General features: G+C 39.0%; 1 protein-coding gene across 1 annotated transcript in view; it reads right to left on the reverse strand.

Moving 5' to 3' along the window:
• Positions 1 to 435: 435 nt before the first annotated feature.
• The window catches only part of LOC126469684 (uncharacterized), a 477,049-nt gene continuing 452,750 nt past the window's right edge, over positions 436 to 24,734 (reverse strand). The window contains exons 9-11 of the mRNA XM_050096837.1: positions 17,741 to 17,886; positions 11,142 to 11,204; positions 436 to 6,322 (exon numbers count right to left, since the gene is read on the reverse strand). Coding sequence (XP_049952794.1) covers positions 3,072 to 6,322; positions 11,142 to 11,204; positions 17,741 to 17,886 — 3,460 coding nt within the window. The 3' untranslated portion in view covers positions 436 to 3,071. The remainder of the gene's footprint in view (positions 6,323 to 11,141; positions 11,205 to 17,740; positions 17,887 to 24,734) is intronic.

The following is a 24,734-nucleotide window of genomic DNA, read 5'->3' on the forward strand; positions in this document are numbered from 1 at the left end:
ATGTAATTTCAGAATTGGCAAGCAACCAGGTTAAAATAAGAAGAAAATAATTAGATGTCTATAAAGAGATCCATGACATTTCATTAACCTTTAACTCAAAAGGTTATTTTCCAGTAATGTATGGTATGAGGTGCAGCCTCTGGTACCCCTACGTTTAAACTAAGGTTTAAGGCATACATCATTTGAAAATTTTAATTCAATTTATATAACATTTATTTTTACAGTTATTTAAGTCCTGTTTAAACACTCCTTGTTGATTTCATTGCATCAAATAAAGTCTGCAATATTTTCTTCTATCACATAAAATCACAAACTTTTGTGTTGTTTTTTAAATAGTATACCTAAAAAACTGTTAGATAACTGAATTTCACAGTTTGAAAAATTATAGTATCTGTATAGCAAGTAAGTTTTCACATAAAACTAAATTGCAGGGTTTAAATTTGCATATATAAATTGCACTCAATAGGTATAAAAAGGAAGTCTACAGGATTGGCATTCAGTGCTGGGTCTACAATTTTATTTACAACCACTTAGAACACATTTAATTTTACTTAACAGTTAACATATTTTGCTAGAGAAACAGAAAGGTTTTGATCACCATAGGTCTGAAGTTCTTCCTCTGAATGATCCTTTATTTACTTGCAGAATTGAAATCAATGGGTGATACAAAATCATTGTCATTTTCATCTATTTCTTAATGTATACCACTGACAGCTTTCTCCTTCTATCAATAGTTTCATCAAACTATGGAGTGTTAAAAATGATGTGTTCCTGTGAACACATTTTGTGCTGTACTCTAGAATATGGGTATGTAGTCCACAATGCACAGTCTAGGAAACCCATCATGTGTCAACAACCAACAAATAAGGCGATAATGCAACTGCCAATAAAACATTCAGGGGTTAGTGACTTAAGGAGGGTACAAAGGAGTATAGAAGCATTCCACCAGAGCTTACCTTGGAGAGTGAGTTCAAAAATTGTCATGTGGTCTGAGAGACCACACCTCATGAGTTAGGAATTAAAAATGGTTGACTGTAACATTATACTGTAACTATAACTAATTTCTTATACTGAAGTCTATTTTCTGAATATCTATATGCACTACTTTACTGGTGTAACAAACTGGTATAACTTTAGCTAGTATGATTGGTTCGTTGATTCAGGGGAGGGGACCAAATATCTAGGTCATCGATCCCATTGGATTGGGGATGGATGGAGAATGAAGTCGGCCATGTTCTTTCAAAGGAACCATCCTTGAATTTGCCTGAAACGATTTAGGGAAATCACAGAGAACCTAAATAAGGACAGCTGTATGTGCATTTGAACCATTGACCTTGTGTTCTTTGTATGGAGCACAATTTACTTATTACCTCTTTATCTAGATTGTGCACCAGAAGTGACCACAGTTTGCAAATATTCTGGATAGCATCCTAACAGTTCTATGTCACTTAGAATATATCCTATCATATGTTTTCATGACTTGGCATTTTTTAAAAATATTTTACTTTAACTTTGTGGTTTGATGCCCTTTCTGGTGCCACACTCAACAGGATAGCTTCATTCAAGTGCACGGTCTGTCTGTGAATCATGTAAGTATTCTGTGTTATGACTATTTCTGATCTTATTTCCTAAAGCTGAGATTGGAGACCAGTCCAGCAGTTGCCTTTATAAGTGTAGAAAAATGCATAAAAGCCACATTCAGGCTGGCTGATGTACCAGACTAACAGTCGTTAATCCACTACATGAATTTAATCTCAGTCTGGTTCATATTCCTGTCTGTCCAGTTAGTGTTCTTCACACTGTTCTATTTGGGGAAGTTGGCAATTCAGGTAACAGTTAAACTCTTAGAATATAAATAAATAAGCAAATTGAAAACTAAATATGTAAATTGTAATGTTCATCAGAAAGAGATGTATTAATTGTAAGAGTTTTCCTTAAAGGTGAAATATATACAAGCTTACCACAGGTAACTACTTAAGGAAACTTTGGTTTGAAAAATAAATATTGGGTGTAATGAAAGATGATGTATGTAGTTCTAAAGACAGAGCCTAGAGAGGCATAACAAACTATACAGTATCCATATTTATATTTGAAATAAGTTTGAATTACAATGATATGTAAGAAAGTGTTTCTCCATTGTTTTCTGGAGGCAAGTTGTAATTCTAGGTAAGTACCAGTAGTCCAGACCAGAAATATTCTTATGTTCATGGAAAATATTCCTTCCACCTTCAGTATGAATTTTGAGTCACAAGGTAGAGAACAAAGATAGATTCGACTGACTTTACACAGCAGGAAACCACAAGAGCATTTTCAAGATGAATCAACAGTTTGCTCACATGGGAAAGCACACTTAATTCTACAGTTGTGCATTTTGTATCACGTATTCCAAAAGCATGGTATGAAAGTAGTTCATATCACTCCAAGGATAGATTATGTGGGTACAGAAAACATCATAGTTCAGCTATGGGAAAATAATGAAAATGATAACAAACAGAAAATCTTTCAACATATAATACACAATTTTATAATGAAATTAATTTTTCTTTTAAATACAGCATTAGGAAACAAAACCTGTTTCATTTAAATTTCGAACATTTACATAACTGTCAGGGCCTATAAAAATCCATTAGAATTGTTCAGACATTTGCAAGAAACACTATTCACATTTTCACAGTATTTAATGAGTATTTACTACAAATATAAACAAAAGCTTAATGATTAGTAACACAGTAAAACCTTTACGGAAAAGCACATAGACAAAACTTCAATAATGAAGTTATTTGATAAATTCATTTCAGCACAATATACAAGGTATTGTTGCTGCTGTCATGAAATATCCTATGCTGTTTTCCAGAAAAGGTTTAACTCTATTACTTATAATGTACAATATAAGTTTAGAAGAATATATTACTTCAGTCATCAAAGCAACACTAATTCAACTTTGAATTAATGTCCATTGTAGCGGTGAACACAGTTCAGATCAGCACAACAATAAGCCAATTATAATAATCAGCTTCAGTTTCATTGTTTATTTTGTATTTCAACAGGACTGTAAGCTGTAAATGGCCACATTATTTTTTAGTCATGGAACAGCTTTGTACTTCCTCTTCATTTTCACATTTTTGAGTGTCTGTACTGAAGGCTGTACCATTTTCACACATGAACCTGAAATCTAGTACTTGTTGGTTATGGAAACCATGAGAACAATAGTGGAAGATACGACAGTCTAATGGGTCTGGATAGTAGCGATAAAGTTCTTTACTGGAGCACACAAACCTTGAACTGTCATGATTTGATTTTTGATTGGTTTGGGCATTAATAGCAGATAGTGTGTATGTGGGAAACAGAGATTCAGTAGTAACTGTTTCAGATGCATCTTTCAATGACTGTACCTTGGGTGTTATTGTTACATAATCCACATTATTTCCTGATGATGTCGGTGGAATGTCAGTCCCTAATACTTGTTCATCTGACTTTGTTTTCCCTTCACTACCCTTAAATTTTTGGAAAGTAATTTGTTCAAGGGAGTTTGGCTGTTGTAGGTTCTTCTCAGTGTGTTCAGATAGAAATCCAGCAGTTTGAGATACATGTGATAAGTGATCAGTATGTTTATTATGAAACTTGTAACTGACAGGAGACAAGGTTGTATACTGACTTTGCACATGTAAACAGCCAGCATTTCCTTTGCAGCTATCTAAGCCATCAGTCTTTACTCTGAAGTCGTTTTCTAATACAGCCTGCCCAAGAGCAATTTCTGTAGATGGCACCACTGTTATGGATTCTTCAGGATGTGTGGAAGTATCTTGCTGAAAAATTGGCTCTGTCTTTTGTTCCACTTTGAATTCATTCACTGTACCTAAAATTCTTAACATATTTCCTGTGTTCTTTGTTGAGTCTGTTGATGTTATCTCATCTTTATTTGGGATAAGTTCCTTATCTGTTGAAAAGTAATTATCAGATACTGATATAATGGGGTCATTTTCACTTTTTATGAAAGTCTCAGTTGTTGTATGTATCTCATCATTTTGTGTTTTCTTAGTTTTATGCCTGTTGTTCCTAACTCTAGATTTGTGATTGGCACCATCTTTTGATCGAATGACTACTGGGGGAAGCAGAGGAGTTGAGTGTCTTACATGATAGGCTAGGTGTGGCTTGGGTGGGTGAAAAAGGTTAGGAATTTGAAGAGTAGAAGTACCTTGTGAAGTTGTAGTACGAAGCGTTGTATTTTCAGATGAACTGTTTCTTTTGGCTTCCTTACCATCATTTTGTAATGGATTTTGAAACTGGTTATTATTTTCATCAGATTCTTTTATGTGTTTTTCAGTATATTGTGGAAGACTACTTGAATTAAATTGTGCAACATTTTCTGAAACTAAATTTCCAGTGTTTTGATCATCCAGAGTTGTGTTAAGAACCACAGGCAATCCATTTTCTAGTAAGACATTTGGCCCAGAAAACAAGTCCGTATCCATTTTGTGACCATGATCCAATAGTGATGGTAAGGTGATGGAATGGTCTGTCCTCTCTTCATGAAAATTTGTAACTTCAGGAAGTTTAAGATGCTCAATATCTGGAACCTGAGTTTCTGTAACGTCTTTTACATGTTCATAAGAGCTTGTTTCATTAATGGCTTCTGTGCTGTGCTGATGCATGACATTTTCTTTCTTTGCATCACTTATATCTTTTTGTGACCTTTCAGTGGAACCAAAATTCGTATTCAAAACTTCCTTGTACGTCACATTAAGCTGAGCATCATCATCATTTGAATCAGAATCATAATAATCATACTTCTCATCCACAAGTGAAACAGGTTCCTCTAGAGATATTTCTGGACTTTCAGTCACAGGGACACTCTCAGATTTCTTATGTTTGTTATTCTCACCATCATGTTCACTTGTGGCTTTCTGGGAACTGCTTTCCAAGTGTTTATTTTGGGTAATTTCAAGATCCTCTTCTATTTCTACTGCTGGTAAGTTATATTTATCCTCAGAATCACTTGCATTTGCACCTGTGCTAGGTACCTTTGTATAAGATACTGTCAATTCAGTTGTAGAGGAGTTTGATTTTTCAGTAGATGTAAGTGAGTGTGGAATGGAAATTTTAACATCAGGGGAAGATTCACTATCATGAGCCAGACCAGAAGCTGTTGTTTGTTCCATAGGGTAATTAATTATTTCATCTGATTCGTCTTCAATGTCTTCTATGTAGTAATCATAATATTCATATTCGTCATTATAGGGTGCTGATGTTTTATTATTTTTACTGGGGAAATGGGCTAATTGCTCTTCTGCTGAATGTGGTGAGGTTTCTGTATTGTGAGTATGATTAGAACTGCCAACTGTTCCCTCCTTGTTTGTTATGTGTTCCAACTCATCTTTATAGTCACATGTATCATTTTCTGCACAAATTTTCACATTTTCTTGATTATTACTGGACCTGCTAACGGAAGGCAAGGTAGTTATGGTTCCCTTAGAATCTGTATCACTTTTATTGCTATCTGCTATTAGAAGCTCATCTGAAGAAGTATGGGCCAAATCTGTTGTTACTGTGTCAATACTTTCATTATTAGAATGTAAATGTGTACTGTAATCAGCTTCAAACTTACTGGAGTCTTTGTATGCTGTCAAATTTGCATTTTCCTGTTCAGGAGGTACAAGGTCAGCTTCATAACTGTCATCTATATAGTCATAATATTCTTCCTCAGTTTCATTGCTTTCATCAGTAACTTCATGTTTTATTCTTTTGTGAGATGAAGGTGTGGTTGGTGGAAAATCTAGTTTCAGGTCCATTTTCATCCATTTTCTTCTGTTACTTTGCTCAAACTTATTCTCACTGCTTGACGTTTTTGATGGCTTACTGTATCTGAGCAGGGAACCTGCAGCTATTGGTGTACTTGTTGCATTATTCTTGCTTCTGGAACTAAAACTGTGAATTTTTGATGAAATATTTTGCTTTAAATTGTCAGACTCACCACTGGAATAAGTGAATAAGTCTAGTGGTTTCAATATTTGGCTTGTATCCCTTTTGTTATGTGTGTGCTTCCTATTTTGTTTCCTGACAAAGCTGTGCTCAGGTTGTGAGTAGAGTCTGCAGTCAACATCTGCCCAGTTGTCACAGTTTCCCTCACGCTGATTGAAAACTGTTTTGTGTGGGCATACAAATGTGGATACTAGGGTCATGACGCCTTTCACCTTCTGACAGAGATGAAATCCCTGGCATTGTGTTTCCACATCTGCATAAAGGCCTTCTGTGGGCTTGTCTTCACAAGTAAATGAAGTTTCTGGCAAGCTATCTACCATATAGTCTGGACTTCTTGCAGCACCTGTAACATGAGATATTTCAATTTTATTGACTAATTTAACTAGTAAACGTTTCATAGTACTTGAGCTGTGACACGATTTATCCTAATTCTGTGCAGATATTTAACTAGAGTATGTGGTATTTTTCTTCAAAAGCAAAACAGAGAGCCTTGGAATTAAAAATTTGGGTTATGCTTGGTAAAACAAAAGGTGTTATGTTTTCAAGAAGTATAATCTTAGCATATATTTTACTTGTATAATTAGTATGCTTATTATGAAAATGCATTTAGAAAGATCTGTATTCATGCAAGACAACTATACAGTTTTATTAAAATTTTGTATTTACAAAAGATTCGCATTGTATGTAGAGAAAGATACAACACTCTGGAGCATGACAGAAAAAGTTAAAAAACCATAAGTGTCACTTTAAAAGGAAAAGCAACTTAATGTGGTACCGTATTTACAAATTTATGTGAGTTGGAGCAAATGAACTACTCATGCAAAGAATGAATTACCATTATCATTAATTTGGGGCAGATCTAATTCATTTTTCCTGAACTGATGAAATTCAATTTAAAAATTGTAAATGGAAATCACAATATTGTGTACGTTTTACAGTACTGATTTATTTTGCTAATTGATTCTCAGCTTATAAGGCCTTTTACTGACTGCCATCATCAAAAAAGGTAAAACATTCATCAACAACATTGAAAAAGATGTTACACATCAAGAATAAGGTATGAGCACAGAGAAAATGTCATCTTTGACACTGCACTGATAATGCAATTAAAAATATTAAAGTTAAAATGTAAATAAATATAAAAGGAACAAGCCAGAAAAACACTAACACTAAACTTGCAAAAACAGGGCCTATACAACATTTTAAATGAAATTAACAATCCTAATAAAATAAAATTTGTATGTGACAATAATACTTAAGAATAATTTGATGAGGTATTCCATATGGAAGATGATACAGAAATAAAAGAATATATGGAGTACATATACAATTGCAGTAAAATACAGGAAAAATGGAGGAATTGAGTGGAGTAGACAGAACAGAAGCATTGGAAAACTGTGAAGATTAAATCGAGTTTAGAAGAGGTGAAGTACTGAGCAGTGTTTTGTTATTCAATATTAAATCAGGACTGAGAATCAAATGTTTTTTAACTTGCAGGGCTTACAAAAATTAAGTTTTGGCATTTGTTTGCTAATTGGAGAACATGGGACTGTGGCAGATAGCTGTTCCCCTTGCTCAGTACACGCTCAGAAAATGTGGACTCATAATTCTACAACTCCTGCTGCATCCATTTTCAGCCACCGTAGTTGCTGTGTGTCTGCCTGAGTATCACAACCATGACAAATAATTTTGCATACCTCTCTGTTCGCTACTAATTGGATCATATCTTGCAATTTAAAATACACTGACTGGTTGGTTGGTTGGTTGACTGGAGATTAAGGGACTAAACATAAAGGTGATCGGCCCCAAAATACACTGAGGTGTTGCGTTCCTCATATAGTAGGAAATTCTATAATTGCAGGATTTCAGTGTTCTGGTTAAACTCTGTGATTTCTGTCCTAGGTGTGGGGTTGCACACCACTTCCTGCAAACATTGGAGGCAGCAGGAGAGTGAGAGCATATAGGAGGGGTATAATTTTCTATTTTTGCTTTCAGTGCAAGATGTGACCAGCCTGGATAGCCAAGGGCATTAAAGCACCCACTTCTAGGACAGGGGAGGAGTGCTGGCCCTGGATCAAATCTGCCTTGCATATCAATGATTGGGCCCAGTGTGCTGGCTTGCCAGGATGTGGTGTTTAGGTGGTTTTCCCCATCCATCTAGGAAAATGCTGGGCTCATTGCCACATCCCACCTCAGATACATGAGGTGTAAACACTTTATAAAACAATGTCACATTTGACCATGCGATTACAAGACCGTCTGATTACTACACAGGCAGTAGCTTTAAAAGGATTTTGGGAATGACAACCCCACTGTAACAATATCTACATAAGAGTATGGTTGGTTCTCCATGAAACTGGAGAAGAATCATAACAGTCCTGACTCAACATTGGCTGGATAAAGGACACCAGAAAGAAAAAGAATGCAAGATGTAGTCAGTCGGGATAAGGAGTATAGCCTTTGGTTGAGGCAGTACATTTCATTGTGTATAATTCTGCTTTGAAATGTTCTTTGGATATGGAAACAGATAAGAGATGGTGCACCATTGAGTGGAAAGTTGCGTGTTTGTGAGTTACGAGGTGCTGGGAGTGAGAAGGTTTTTCTGTGTCTGTATTTGTAGTTTTCTATAAATTTTGAACAATATGTTTGTGTACTGATGTCAATAGTTAGACTGAGAAAGTTTATGGATTTGTTGCCAATCTCTATCGTGAACTGATTGTCTTCTTGTTGACTGTTTAAGTTACGAAAAAATGTGTTGAGCTGTCTTGTAGTTACTGTCCACATACACAGAACATCATACGTATATCTGAACCAGTGTGTGGTATTTGCACTGAAAGATTTTTTATTCAAAGAAATGTTGTTCAAATTAATGATGAATAGTTCAAGAAAGTATGGACTTAGAGAAGACCTCTTGGGTAAGCCATTTAACTATTTACACAGAGGCCCTTGGAACTGGGAGTAGTAGTGCAGAAGCATGCCTAAGTGGCCAGTTTTATATGTAGTATCTCTTGTTATGTATTAATTTTACTTTGCAGGAACTGCTAATTTAAATTGTTGTATCAATACAATTTTTCCAAGTGTAGCATTAATGTTTTTCTGGTTTGTCCCCTTTCTACTTATTTATAGTTTAACTTTTACATTTTTTATTGCATTATGACTAAACTGTCAAAGAAGATATTTTATCTGTGCTCATACCCATTCTTGATGTGTAACATCTTTTTCAATGTTGTTCATGATTATTATACTTTCTGTGGTGATGGCAGACAGTTAAAATCTGATGCTGACCTTGCAAGCTGAGAAATGGTTAGAAAAATAAATTGATACTGTAGAGCATACACAATATTGACCTTTCAATTTATAATTATGAAGTTGTACTACAAGAAGTGACAGAAGAATCAGTTAACATACCTACTTTTCTGAAATTATAATCAGAACGTTGCCAATCAGGTAAGGAAAAAAGTCTGTGCAAATGATTAAAATGACTCAACAAAAATGATGCGGTGATGTAATGTAAGGTGCAGCAGCTATAACTTGAGCAAAAGGTTCTGTAAAATGATGGAAAGAATCTTAGTTAATAGCAATTCAAATGGTGCAGCGTATTTGATTGGTGTCATGCTATTTTTTGTGTCTGAGTGGATTACCAATTATGGTTCTGATGCAGAGTAAACAATGAAAGTGAACAAGTGCAGGGTTCTAGGTTATTTGAAGGAGTGTTGAAGCCATAATTCAAAGCTCTTGGATTTGAGTCCCCAATAAATAGTAGACGCTCTTAGCATACAGAACATGCATTTGACTTCTTTCAGACAAAAAAGAGGGCTAGTGAGATGGCACAGTGCTTAACACAAAGAAACCATATTCATGAGAACCTCGATTTCTATAGCTATGTGGCTTTTCTAATTTATTTTAACTTTGGAATCTGTACATGCCTTCAAACTATGAGTGAGAGTGAAACTTCATGGCACGTTTTAAAAAAAAGGTGCCAGACCAGCACTCAAACACAGAATTCTGCCATCCAGGCCTAGTAAGGTCACTCGGTAAGAGCACTGGCTGCTAAAGGCACAGTTCTGAGTCTGAGTCCAGGTCTGGTACACATTTCAGTCTCTCAGAAAATTTCCAAGCAGTGAATACTCCACTATTAAGTGAAATATTTATTCTACTGATAGTGTGATTGCTTCTTGATCACATCCATTGCCAATTTTTTTCCTTGATCTCTCTCAAATTTGCAGAGCTTGGTATGTAGTACAGCTAAAAGAGGTAAGAGACATTATATTGTGCATACAGTGATTCAAAATACTGTCTGCCAACTTCACCAACACATGAAGCCTATAGTAGCAGAAAAAAAGGACATAAATTGAAAGAAATAAGAGTCCACAATCCATAATATTTCATACTATTTTGAAGATCCCGAGAAAAATAAGATGAAAGTAGTGGAAAACCATTAGTAATATACTGTTTATGATTTTATGTTGCTCAGCAGGTATTTAACAAAAGTAGCGTCAGCATTTCGCTATGTAGCAGTATGTCAACCACATGAGGGATAGATTTACAAGTCTTTTCGTAAGATACCCAAAAGTGTTGTGGAATATGGTTCTATTTACATTTCCATCACTCCCTCAAGTCTTATTAAGGCAATAAATATATTATATTTACGTTTCAGTTATCATGGTGCAAGCATAATTACAGTACATTTGTTTTTAGTCAAGTCCCGTGTTATTTTGTCCTTCATGTCATAGTCTTGGAGGCATTGTCTATTCTACTTGGAATGGTGCTGCATGCAAGTCTTCAGATTTGGTCACTTACACATAGAAAGTAGCAGCCTCAGTCGACAGTCACTCATTCACTGTTGGTGAGGGTTTTTCTCTGCAATAGGCAATTTTAGCTTACTAAATTTTTATCTTTGGATGTTACAATTTACAAAGAACTTTTGTAAGCAAGGTTATATTTGAATAATCAGTGTTACATGACTGGTTGATTTGTTACATAATTCATGCTTCAACTTTTAGAGGCTTTAGTTTATTGTAGCATACTACTGATGCTATACGATAATTTTTTCAATTTTTGTAAATTATTTGTGTTGCAGTAGACACATAAGGGGATACATTTACAGCAACTTTTATCTTATATTACACTGAAATGCATTATATTGATCTGCTGGTATTTACCTTTGGCTTGTCTCTTTGAACGGCGTACTTTAAGGGGCTCAAATCCAGGTTCATCATTCATATCTGTATAAAAAGGTGAAAATACCATACAATATACAATCCTGTATTTAGTAACAGTTACAAGTTAAATAACATTTATGCACATACAGCTATTACATCTAGATAACCACCACACATTTTAACTTAAGCTCACAGTGAGTATTCCAACTTTTATCAAATTTAAAATAAAGTGGGATGAAGGCAGTCTTCAACATGAGGTAGGTTTGATCATGACAATATTTACTAAGTATTCTTCACTAGACATGGTGTGATGGAACATTCTGAATGAGGAGGCACTGGATTAGAATGTAGAAGGAGAGGGGTACACGTTTCTAGCTACTTAAACTGTTTTTATTTCTAGAAGAAACTTGGCATTCTTAACATTAACTAATGGTTACCAGAGACGAAAGGGACTATAAATGACAGAAAAGATTTTAGCATTGAGAATCAAATTCCCAGCATTCAGATTTGCAATCCAGTATCCACTGAGGCACCTAGCGGCACACATAGCACACTCTCTATTGCCACTGAGCTTGCTGCTGAGCTTTACCTCTCCATCTAACTGATGAACTGATGTTGACAGTGTCCTGGGCTTTCATTCCATGACAGACTGCAGGCAGGACCTTGGTGCAAAATCAGGTGATCATGAACTTTATGCTATGACCCTTGCCAACAAAATAGTTCCTTACATCATCTAGATGCAAACTCGCAACCTCTTTGTTAAAAACCTCTGTACAACTGTGACCTTGGTTACGCAGGTGGGTCATCCCTCTCAAAGTCAGCAAAAAACCCATTTTCTACTGCCACAGCCTATTTTGTAGATTTTGCAGCAGGTGGTGGTCCAGTGGTTGCCACATCTGGGGAATGAGGTGGAGGTTCCAACAACCCATACTCCAATTGACTCAATATTTCAGTTCAAAAAGTACCTTTATGGATTGGTTCATTGTTCTGATGGAGATGGTTTTTCGCCTTTCGCATTGCACACCTCGTATCAGTCATTTTTTCATCCATTTTGCCGCAGTGACTTGTGTAGCACTGATTCCCCTTTGTATCTAAGAAAAGACCGGTAGGCACAGTGCCACTAGCTTTTTGTTTCTGGCATAAAAATTTTCTCCACAGCCAAGGACACTAACGCACGCCTGTGCAGTGATGTTCGACCTGGAGGTAGACAGTTGGAATCCTGGTGGTGCAATAAATGTTTATCGTCACTATTTGACCAGCAAGGGCAGGAGAGGTGGTGGCAAGCAGTTCTCAGTCGTCAGTGTTTGTGCCAATGTGCTGGATTAAATTCCAAACTTCTCCCCAGTGTCTCACGAAGTGAGGATACGGATCATGGTCTGTGATACGTCAGGACTGTGCTATATGCTGGGACCTGGTTTCATCTCATTCTTCTCTCATCGTCATACAACACATGACATCACACCACACTGGGTGATGTTGTGAAATGGAGACAAATTGGAGGACATTATCCATAAGTAGATACGTGGTGAGTAATGTCATATGACACCATAGTCAGAAATGCATTCCAGGTGAGGTACACCTACTTGAAAGTGAAGATAAAAGATCATGGGCAGTAAAAGTTTCAATGGTTGAAAGCACAAGTGAGAGCACACCAGCCAAGCGGGAATGTTCTGCCAGTACTAGTGTTTTACCTGTCAGTGAGCCAGCGCACCATCATGTAATAGCCACTTTACCCTCTGTACCACCAAAGGCATGTCTTCTAGCAAGAGAGCCAGGGTCACTCGCAGGAGGTGCACATCTGCCTCACCTGTTAGGTGTTGTGGATGGATGATTGGTCCCACGAAACAGTCGCCAATACTCACCGCCCACACACTGAGGCTCAACCTGTGTTGATATTTCGCTGCCACCCACTGGTGGGTGTCACGAAGGTTGACAGTACCGCCTCTCGTAAAGGTAGCCTCATCTGTGGATAGGTCCGATGACAGAAATTCCAGCACCACAGTGGCCTGTGTGACGAACCGGCCACAAAGCCATCGTCTCAAAGACAAGTCTATAGATAATACTGTAATTATGGACAACGATCTTCTATTTTCACCTGCAAGTGGGTGTACCTCCCTTGTAACGCTTTTCCAGCCATATGCTCACATGATCTTATTTGTTCTTATCCTCCCAGAGATTGTTTCAGGCAGTTTGTTCTCATTTAGCAAAATCATCCTGTGTACACACACATGTTACAGTCACACACACTCAATAGATACACTGAAGACACAACTCTCATGCAGAATGACAAAAGGGAGGAAGAAACCCCTGTCCAGTTAGGTGGCTCAGTAGCCCCTCGGATTCTCCCAGGCAACAATGCCGTACGTCTGTCTTTTTTCTACAGAGTGAAGTAGTGGACCCACAAGTTACCCCAACAACAAAATAAAGCAGAAAATGAATTTTATTCTTTTTAAAATGGTCCAAAGATTTCTATGAAATTAATTAGGAAATTTGTTTCCACGTCTGATTTAGGTCAACACAGTACAAATGCAGCACTTATTTGACACAAAGCTCTCTTCTACTTAATTACCAGTATAAAATGTCTCGTAATCCTGCTTCTAATATGGCTATGGCGTCAGGTAATCCGCATGTCTTTTATTCGTGATAATATATGGAAGTTATCCACTGACGAGACAATAGTCATGGGATACCTTCTAATATCATGTCGGACTTCCAATAGTCATGGGCTACCTTCTAATATCGTGTCGGACTTCCTTTTGTCTGCGGTAGTGCAGCAACTCGAAGTGGCACGGAATCAACAAGTCACTGCAAGTCCTCTGCAGAAATATTGAGCTATGCTGCCTCTATACTTGTCCATACTTGTGAAGTGTTGCAAGAGCAAGATTTTGTGCTCGAACTGACCTCTCGATTATGTCCCATAAATATTCGACGGGACTCATGTCAGGTGATCTGGGTGGCCAATTGGGCAAACCATTGCTCGAACTGCACAGAATGTTCTTCAAACCAGTCGTGAACAGTTGTAGCTCAGTGACATAGCGCATTGTCTTCCATAAATATTCCATCGATGTTCGGGAACACGGAGTTCACGAATGGCTGCAGTTGGTCTCCAAATAGCCGAACATAACAACTTCAGTTGGACCAGAGGATACAATCTATTCCACGTAAAGGCAGCCCACACCAGTATTGAGCCATTACCAACTTGTACAGTGCCTTATTGACAACTTGGGTCCACGGCTTCGTGGGGTCTGTGCCACACTCGAACCCTACCATCAATTCTTATCAACTGAAATCAGGTCTCATCTACCCAGGCCACGGTTTTCCAGTCGTCTAGGGTCCAACCGATATGGCTACGAGCCAGGAGAGGCGCTGCAGACGATGTCGTTCTGTTAGCACTGCCTCGGGCATGGATGTGTGTGATGTCCTTAGGTTAGTTAGGTTTAAGTAGTTCTAAGTTCTAGGGGACTTATGACCTAAGGTGTTAAGTCCCATAGTGCTCAGAGCCGTTCTGTTAGCAAAGGAACTCGCGTCGGTCGTCTGGTGCTGTAGCCCGTTACGCTAAATTTCGTCGCACTGTCCAAACGGATACGTTCGTCGTACGTCCTACATTGATTTCTACGGTTATTTCACACCGTGTTGCTTGTCTGTTAGCTTTGACAACTCCGTAGCTCTCGGACGTTAAGTGAGAGCAGTCGGCAACTACTTTGTCCGTGTTGAGAGCTAATGCCTGATATTTGGTATTCTCAGCACACTCTTGACATTGCGGATCTTGAAATATTGAATTCCCTAACGATTTTCGAAATAGAATGTCCCATGCGTCCAGCTCCAACTAACATCCTGTGTTCAAAGTGTGTTAATTCCCGTCGTTGTGCCACAATCACGTTTTACACGACTCATCTGAGCTCCGCGAATGAACTGCGCTTTTATTCCTTGTGTACACGATACTACCACCAACTGTATATGTGAATATCACTATCCCGTTACTTTTGTAACCTCAGTGTAATTAAACATTCGCTTCGTGAGCCAGTGTAGGCGGCTGGGTGCCAAACGTTATAGGAATGGTGTTCTGACAGTGGACGTGCAGCATTTGCGTTGCTGGTATGTTAGTGTCATGACCTGCTGTTAGGCGCCGGTACTGGTACGACGACGTAGGGTTGAAACACAGGCATCAGCGTGCATTACAGTTACAGACAGTCAACATGGGTGTGTACAGGTGAGCAGGGCTTTACTCGTAAATCTGTTTTATCAAAACAATAGCAATAGTTCTGCTGCCCTTCGCGAATATCGATGTATTAAGGGAATGTGTTTGAAATCTTATGCGATGTAACTGCTAAGGTCATCAGTCCCTAAGCTCTCACACTACTTAACCTAAATTATCCTAAGGACAATCACACACACCCATGCCCGAGGGAGGACTCGAACCTCCACCGGGTCCAGCCGCACAGTCCATGACTGCAGCGCCTTACGCCGCTCGGCTAATCCCGCGCGGCTCCGATTTACTTCCTCATCGTTGAATCATTCCGAGCTTGTGCTCGGTCCCTAATGACCTTTCCTTCTGAGGACACTTTTTATCGAACAAGTTCAGGTTCACTGATTCGCTACACTCGCCGATGAAAACACGAAATTCCCAAGTACAACTCGACCGCCGCGCTCGGGAACGCACTTTCGAATGGTCTGCAAGCTTTCCGTACCGGAGAAATAGCTTCGTTGGTCGTGAAGGATCACTAGCTCCAGATTTCGGAAATGATACCCACTTGAAAATACAAACTGTGCCTACGACTTGCCACCAAACTCCACGAGGGGCTGCCGGCTGATCGCTCGATTTTGCGAGTTCCAAACCGCACCGCGAAACTTTTCAACATATAGGCCAGTCAGCCAGTCACACACGGGAGCAAAATGTAGACATTCTTATTAACCATTCCCTGCTCCTGCTTACTCAGTGCTTCTTTAAGACGCTGCCTCCTGGCAGAACTTGAAGAACTTTGTTTGCAACTGATGCCGGAAACACTAGCAGTTATGCGGAAATTACAGCCCCTGTAAGCCAAACATGTAGGCTATGGCCGCAGCCCATTTGGGAAGATTAGGAAAAGATCGTCTCATCTGCTCCAGGCTGAAGAAAAAACTCATCCCCGCAAAGTTGGATTCTGGCCCAGGCGACTACAGTATTAAACATGGCAAGCACAGATGGGCGACTAGCAAAAGACATGTTACGATATGTATAAGGGAGTCAAATGAAAACGAGATAGATGGCAAAAAGTAAGTAAACTGTTTATTACTTCAAAAGTAATCGCCGTTAAGTGTTAATATATTTATACGACTGCGAGACCAGACGGAAAATTGTTTGCGGTTGCCAACGGAACCGTGATCGTACCCATGCGTGAACCTCTTCGTCCGAAGCAAATCGGCGGTCACGAACGTATTTCTTCATGGTTTCAAAAATATGGAAATTGAGAGAGATCGGGACTGTATGGAGGATGTGTTAATGCTTCCCAGTGCAACTTCTGAAATGTATCCGAAACAACAGGGCGGGCATTTTTCTGGCAGGTTGTTGTTTCGTTCTGAAGCCCTTACACGTCTTCCATAGAATCCCTATCTCTCCCCGTGAGATTTCCATGCTTTTGAAACCCTGAAGGAAGACGTTTGTTGCCGTCGATTTGCTTCGGACGAAGAGGTTCACGCCTGGGTACGATCACGGTTCCGTAGGCAACCCCAATTTTCCATGAAAACATCGACCATCTCGTCTCACAGTCGGATAAATGTATTAACAGTCATGGTAATTACGTTTGAAATAATAACCAGTTTACTTACTTTTTTGCCGTCTGTCTCGTTTACATTTGACTGACCCTTATAGTAACTATTTCCGTGACAAACTACCTTTGGCTTTTCTAAGAAAGTAATACGGAAGGTAAGAACACTAAAACGTCAAATCTCTTCCAACAATCCACATAATCCTTGCCAAGTTTGTCCACACATTTCACGTACCGGAAAGTCGATTTATATTCGTCCATCATAATAAGCCTAGCGGTTCTAGGCGTGCAGTCCGGAACCGCGCGACTGCTGCGGTCGCAGGTTCGAATTCTGCCTCGGGCACGGATGTGTGTGATGTCCTTAGGTTAGTTTGGTTTAAGTAGTTCTAAGTTCTAGGGGACTGATGACCACAGTAGTTAAGTCCCATAGTGCTCAGAGCCATTTGAGCCATTTGAACCATAATAAGCAGTGCAAGAACCCGGAGTTACCAGCCAGCGGAATAGAAAGCGACAGCTTCTCTTCCGCTAACTGCGGAAGCTGAATGACCCCAGACACACAGAAAAGTGACAGAAAATATTAGTAATGCTACAAATCGGATGAGACCTCTGAATTCACCCACATCATCCTTTCCTTTTTTTCTGTGAGGATAAACTGATAGTGTTACCATTGTGCGACAAAGTATGATTGCAGTGCATCTCATGAATATTGGAGACCTTAATCCCAACAAAACACTGAATGAAAATCAACGCACAGTTTGATGACAATCATTACTACCTTAAGTATATACTAGAAAATTTCTATGACAAATTTTTGCTTTGGTCCAACAGACAATTAACTTTGATATGTTTACGTACCTTCTTGTTGCGTGGGCTGGAAATGGTTGTTGAGGTGGTATAATGACGTGGAAATGCTGCAGTCCACAAATTCGCGTGCTTGACAAGTACGACTCTGCTGGTTAAACCTCGTGCCGGGACCACACATAAACTTGTTATCAGTGATCCTGTGTGAAACATAAAAAGTCTTCTCAGCGCAACGGCACATTTTATCGGCAAAAATGATGCAACACAAAGTTTCCTGGCACCAGAAATTTTAATGTGCACCACACTGTATACGAAATAGTGTATTGTTGTAATGATTAGAGAACAGAATATTTCCACAAGCTAATGTGGACTGAAGTCGAGTGATATTGTACTGTAACACCATAATTAATTCTGTGAATATTTTGCACTGATTAATTCTGTTTAATGTCAAGTATGTATTTTTTTACTATGTAATGTCTTTGACTATTGTAATGAAGTCGAAAGTTGTGTAAAATGTTTTCCCTTTATTATTTAAATTCTTTGTATTACCTGAAGGGAAATGTTCTATAATTATGTGGCTTTTGTGTTGACATGTTAATGTATTTAAATATTAAGATTTTTTAAAAGATGTTTGTTTACAACTATGTAGAAGCTGGTTCATACCTAGGGACTTGCACTGTATAAAATGAAAAGCAATAATATTTCCCATTTGTAAAGGAAGTGAGTTGGCGCGCGCCAAAATATAGTTGGCGCGGACTAAAAGGTGTATGTAGCGCTCAGTGTGAGCGCCAAGTGAGAGAACACAGTCAGTCGGCAGCTAGCCACTGGATAGTTTTGGTCTGAGCAGCAAAAGAGTGAGCTGTGCATGGGCCGGGTGAGGCTTCCAGTTCCTGGATGTAATATGGAAAAGCCTCAGATGTGTGAACGACTATAAAATGGTGCTCTATTAATGGAAAAGACTCTAATGTTGGAGCCGGCCGCTGTGGCCGTGCGGTTCTATGTGCTTCATTCCGGAATCGCGCTGCTGCTACGGTCGCAGGTTCGAATCCTGCCTCGGGCATGGATGTGTTTGATGTCCTTAGGTTAGTTAGGTTTAAATAGTTCTGAGTCTAGAGGACTGATGACCTCAGATGTTAAGTCCCATAGTGCTCAGAGCCATTTGAACCATTTCTAATGTTGGAAATGTCGTAGCCAGGAAGAAGGTAACAGAGCCAATTACATCCAGAGGAGAGACCAGTAGCCGTTATGTACTCGTCGCCGATTTGCGCAATCACTTCGGCAGTTACAAGAGGTCAGAATTTTGTAAAAGTATGAACCAGTACTGTTAAGTGTTGTTTAATTTGCAATAATAAGGTAAATTCTGTGAAATTTGTTTCCGATCCTTGATTTGGTTCCTTTCATGATATCTCTTAGGATCCACTCCACATAAATACTGACATCCGAGTAGCCTGTGTTTTAAAATCTATTGAAAATAAATGGTTGATTATTTGCACAATTCTGAATGCAAAAAAATATCTAGAGATACTGTGGTTCCCATTGAAATTAAGGGAGGAAGTTAGTGTTGCATTTATGAAAACCTCCATAGTGATTGATTTGTTTTATTTCAAAGTGTTTGTGCTTTAAAGATTAACTGCATTAGATTCTGTTAGTGAAAATTACTGGTTGTATAAATGACAATAAGACAGAACGTTGTCTTGAAGTTAGAGTGTAAATGCATTTAATGTCATACTCTAGAACCTGTATGAAAAATCACTGGCATTAACTGTTTTAAAAGCTATGCAAGTTGAGTGAAATTTGTGAAAAAAGTAATGCCTAAATTTGCATCTACCAAATCGTCTCAGAAAAATGTTTTTAGTTTGCTTTAGTGTAATGGTCAGTTTGAGAAACTCCATTTTAGTGTTGCTTAATAAGAATAAACCTACTTCAATAATGAATATACCTATTAATTGCAGTTGAAGTAAATTTTGAGTTTTGTGTGCTTTGTGTAGTAAAAATTGGAAAGACGGTTTGAGGGCCACACCTAAGTCTTTGCCTATAAAAGATAAAGTTACAGTAACTACTTTTATTCATAAAAAGTAGAAATAAGTTTGCTTTATAGTGAGTGTAAAAATCCTGTTGCCGGTGACTTTTAATTACATTTGTACTATATGAAAAACAACTATTGAAACAGAACCATGTCCATGTCCATTTTTGATTTAGTAGTGTCTTTCACAACATTTGATGATGAGATAATTTATATGTGACAAAGTATTACTGTTGAGAAGAGATAAAGTGTCAGTTGTTCCTGTGAGAGCTTGCACATACTATTTGTGACGGCTAGTATTCACTGTATCACTTATCTGATTATAGTACAGTTTCATTGCGCTTCTTTGGGTAAGAAGTAATAGTAGCTTTCCTTTATCATAACTCCGTACAGATTATATAGAAGTAATGTTCCACAGTACTATGCCTAATTAGGCTGGCGACCGTATTTTATTTCATTTAAGTAAACTTGGTTACTTGAAACATTTTCCAAATTTCAACCTTTAGCTTTCTGGTTTCTTCTGTAGCAGTGAATTCAAGTTCGATGATCCAAATCCATTAGGTAACTGGCGGTCAATTTTACTTAAATCCTCGCAGAGGGTAACATTTACTGCATCTTAATACCATATTTGGTAATACTCGTTGTGCTAGCATAACAAACGGCGCAGTATGTGTTATATTTGGCTTCCTTGTGACAGGGCTAAAATCTTAGCGTCACTAGGTAAACTGCATAATGATATAACAAACGCTGTAGTAGTGTTATAGTACTTCTAAGATTGCTCTAAAATGAAATTGAAGTAGTATAAAACGCGCAATGCCCTTAATAACGTCGAGTACTGTAGAGGAAGAACTTAGTGTCGAATTAACACTGAAGTCATTACAGCAAGCAGAACGCTGAAACAATGCATCGAAGCACGAAGTTTGGGTGTGCCTAGAGGTATGGTCGGATAAAACGCAAAGTTGCAAGATCGAATTGATGTTGGGCCAACAAATCTACATGACTGAAACTATAGTCATTACACACAAACATTTTGTGGACTATTATTTGAGGAAAACTGGGAAAATATGTCGGGATACGTTCTTTACCCAACAGTTACGTTGCCTAGTGGAATTTTCATCAGTGAATAGGAACAGATATGAATGGAAGGTCCAATTTTCAAATCTGGACAAATGGCGTGAGCTGAAGACAGTGTAGGTTTCTTCCAGATATACACATTTATTCGTATGTGAGAGTTTGTCTCTTAACTTCGGAATTTCTTAGGTTTGGACTTATAATTTAATCTATACTTACATACTTATAATCTAATCTAAGCCCTATCATTGAATTTTCTTTTTGTTGTTTTACAAAAGCACCGTATGTCGTAAGAAACTGGACAACATCCAGTATGTGATGTATGAATGAAGTTTACCACATAGTTCTTCAACTAAGATGTTTGAGCTGCACATATTCGATTATAAAAACATCTTTAGTTGTTGTATACAGTAATTAATCGCTATGAGGGCAAAACCGTTGAAAAATTATTATTATTATGACCTATGTGCTGCCTCAGCAAGTGAGTTCAGCTTTCTACATAACTAGCGATATTTCATCTAATGAACTGAGAAATGCGATCTATATGAAATGATATGACGACCCGCCCTCGAGTACGAGGGTGGTGTGCTCTTGGGATGAGATGTGTCCTTTGCCCATCGGGTTGCCTCTATGAAGGGGCACGGCAAACGCATGGCATCTTCGTGCCGCTCCCCTATGCCACGGCCCATTCCAAACAAGGGACACTCCCCATCGTACCTTTCTCAGATTTAGTGGTAAGATGGCAAAAACTGAACACAGATGAAGCATGAAAACAGGAAGAAGGTGTACGGAACTGTGAAAAAAAGAAACAAGATATAAACAACGAACGGTCAAAGCTGAAGACGTGCAACACTGAGCGGAGTACAAGAGCTACGGCGTCGTGGTTATGTGGCCAGGGTAATGCGACACATCCGTGTCCAAATCTCCCTCGTGTCCCATTATTTTTTTCACAAAATTATGAACTGTCCTACCGGTCGTTGACGTGTCGGTTCGATTTATTCGTGGTTTATGTGTCGTGGTTTAACGTCCGTTTGCAACAGCGAGATGTAAGAATGGGTCTTATAATGAAGTTGATTCTGCACAACTACTTTTATTAGTAGCCGAAAGGAAGTGGCTCTCGAATGGGAATCGCAAACGTTTGGTGACGAAGCGACAAGTCAGACAAATCCTCCACCGGGAAACACGTCTGGGTGCCATATGCGACATTGGTGACAGTATGTGTGTCATATGATTGAAATTTCTTGACTTATACGTCTGGTGATTGAGTGAGATACGCCTTCTTGCCCGATTTAGGTGTTCGTATGAATATGAATGTGATCACTCCCGAAGAAATGATATAAACATAGTAGTTTGTCACAGAAGCTGCAACATACGAACACAACAGTTTCACGGTCACACACGTTTCCCTGTGTTCTACCAAAACATATGTTTTTAAGGTCTTTGACTTTGCGTTCCGTTTTGGAAGTTTTAACTCTTGAATTCCTTTGCTGTAACATAGTTCACACCCGTTTACTAGTTGTTTTCATTTCTGAGACAGGTCTAAGCGGTATCTCGCCTGCTCTCACTATTCATTCCATTTACTTGCGACGGCAATATACTCTTACCACGTGACTCATATTCTATAACCAGTGTACAGTATGACAATTGACAGGACTACAGGAAAAGAACAGCCACGTCAGTGACGGGACGGACGGTTAGTAATTTAGTGAAAAAAAGGTGGGGCACGAGGGAGATCCGGACACGGATCTTCCACTTGGCAGTCCAACACCGTGTCCACATAATCACGATATTGTGCATCTTGAGCTTGAACAGTTCACTGTTTCTATTTTGCTTCTTTTTTCACAGTTCAGCAGACCTTCCTTCTGTTTTCATGCTCGATTTGTGTACAGTTTCTGACGGGCTATGCACTGGGCAACCTTACTACAAAATCTGAGGGGGGTGCGATGGGAAGTTTCCCTAGTAAACCACCATCCTTCCCCTCCTGCTCCCCCTTTTTGTACTGAATTACTTGGAAGTAAGCAAACCAGAGAGCTTATAAACCAACTGTGTTACAACAAACTCATGTTTAGCTTTCCCACTGCACTCGCGTTCGGGAGGACGACGGTTCGAACCCGCGTCCGGCCATCTTGGTTTATGTTTTCCGCGATTTCCCTAAATCGCTTCAGCAAATGCAGGGGTAGTTCCTTTGTTGGAAGGGCACAGTCGACTTCCTTCCCCATCCTTCCGCAATCCGATGGGACCGATGACCTCGCTGTTTGGTCCCCTCCTCCGAATCAACCAACCAGCCTTTAGCTCTCCCAGTCAGAGATCAATGTTTAGTCATGAGATAATATGCACTGCAGCTTTCCAGTATATACAGGGTGTCCCAGGAGAAATAGCCAGTATTTAGGGATTTGACGGGAACGATCATTCGAAGCATGAAAGTCTAGTAAATATGGACTCTAAAATGCATGTCTTAAGAGCTATTAGCATATTTTGTGTAGTAAAGATGTTTCACATTAGCGAAGATGAACAAGTGCTCATGCTCGTAAGGTACGTACTTCGTAGCCCAAGTGTGCCGGACATATTTTTCTTTGTTTGGACCGTGCAACCACCTTTCAATATATGGAATGCAAAGAGCTTGCACTAGAAGAGATTTGTATCACAATCTCAAAGATGGAGAAGTAGACTTTTTTTGCTTAGAACGATCTTTTCTGGCATATTCATGAATACTGACCGTTCCTTCTGTAACATCCTGTATGAGTCGCGTTGGAATTATACCTTGTTGCCGGCCGCGGTGGTCTAGGCGCTACAGTCCGGAACCGCGCGGCTGCTGCGGTCGCAGGTTCGAATCCTGCCTCGGGCATGGATGTGTGTGATGTCCTTAGGTTAGTTAGGTTTAAGTAGTTCTAAGTTCTAGGGGACTGATGACCACAGATGTTAAGTCCCATAGTGCTCAGAGCCATTAGAACCATTTTTTATACCTTGTTGTCCTGCATACACCAGAATGTCGGTTTTTCAACGTTTGCAGATATATTTCACCTAAATACTTCACTTTCTCAATGTATTGGTTTATTGGATATGTGAGTTTACTGTTCACAGTGTCAACAGCTATCGCTGTCTGTTGTTTGGTCGTGTTTTGTTGGCATGGTGGTGTCTGTATGCATTTTGATATTCGTTTTTTTGTTATGTAGGTGTGTGTGTGTTAACGCCCCCATAAACGATCAAACATTTTGTCAAACTTAATTATGCTTGCCAAACTTAATTATGCTTGCCAAATATTTGACTGTGTACGGTACTGTTTGACGTGGTTATCAACCAAAGCGCGTGTTTGACGTGTTTGAGAGAAATTTTGATTGAAGGAAAGTTTGACAAGATGACGGACGCTGTGTCGATGATCCGTAGCATATGTTTAATGAGAAATTGTTGTAATACTATTTATCTCATTGTATCGTGATTTCCCACAACTATTGAAACTACGATAAAGGTCAAAAACAAAACAGCACTCACTGTTACCAAAATGGTAGACGTATCACATTTTTCCCAGCCACGTATTACGCTGGAAGAGGTTATGAACAAATACCACTATTTCACTCATAAGATACAAGCAGGCGTGCAATGGAACAACTGAAATCGAAATTCTCCGTTTCTTTCACAGACGATGTGGTCCATTTGTCGCCACATTATGACATTTTAATGAATTGTTATTAGAGGAGCAAGCAGAAGGGAATATGGTTCAAATGGCTCTGAGCACTATGGGACTGAACTTCTGAGGTCATCAGTCCCCTAGAACTTAGAACTACTTAAACCTAACTAACCTAAGGACATCGCACACACCCATGCCCGAGGCAGGATTCGAACCTGCAACCGTAGCGGTCGCGCGGCTCCAGACTGTAGCGCCTAGAACCGCTCGGACACCGCAGCCGGCAGAAGGGAATAAAATTTAATTTTCGCACACATGTGTCTTATTTTTCA

This window comes from Schistocerca serialis, chromosome 3 (assembly GCF_023864345.2).
Source record: "Schistocerca serialis cubense isolate TAMUIC-IGC-003099 chromosome 3, iqSchSeri2.2, whole genome shotgun sequence".
Taxonomy (NCBI): Eukaryota; Metazoa; Arthropoda; class Insecta; order Orthoptera; family Acrididae; genus Schistocerca; species Schistocerca serialis.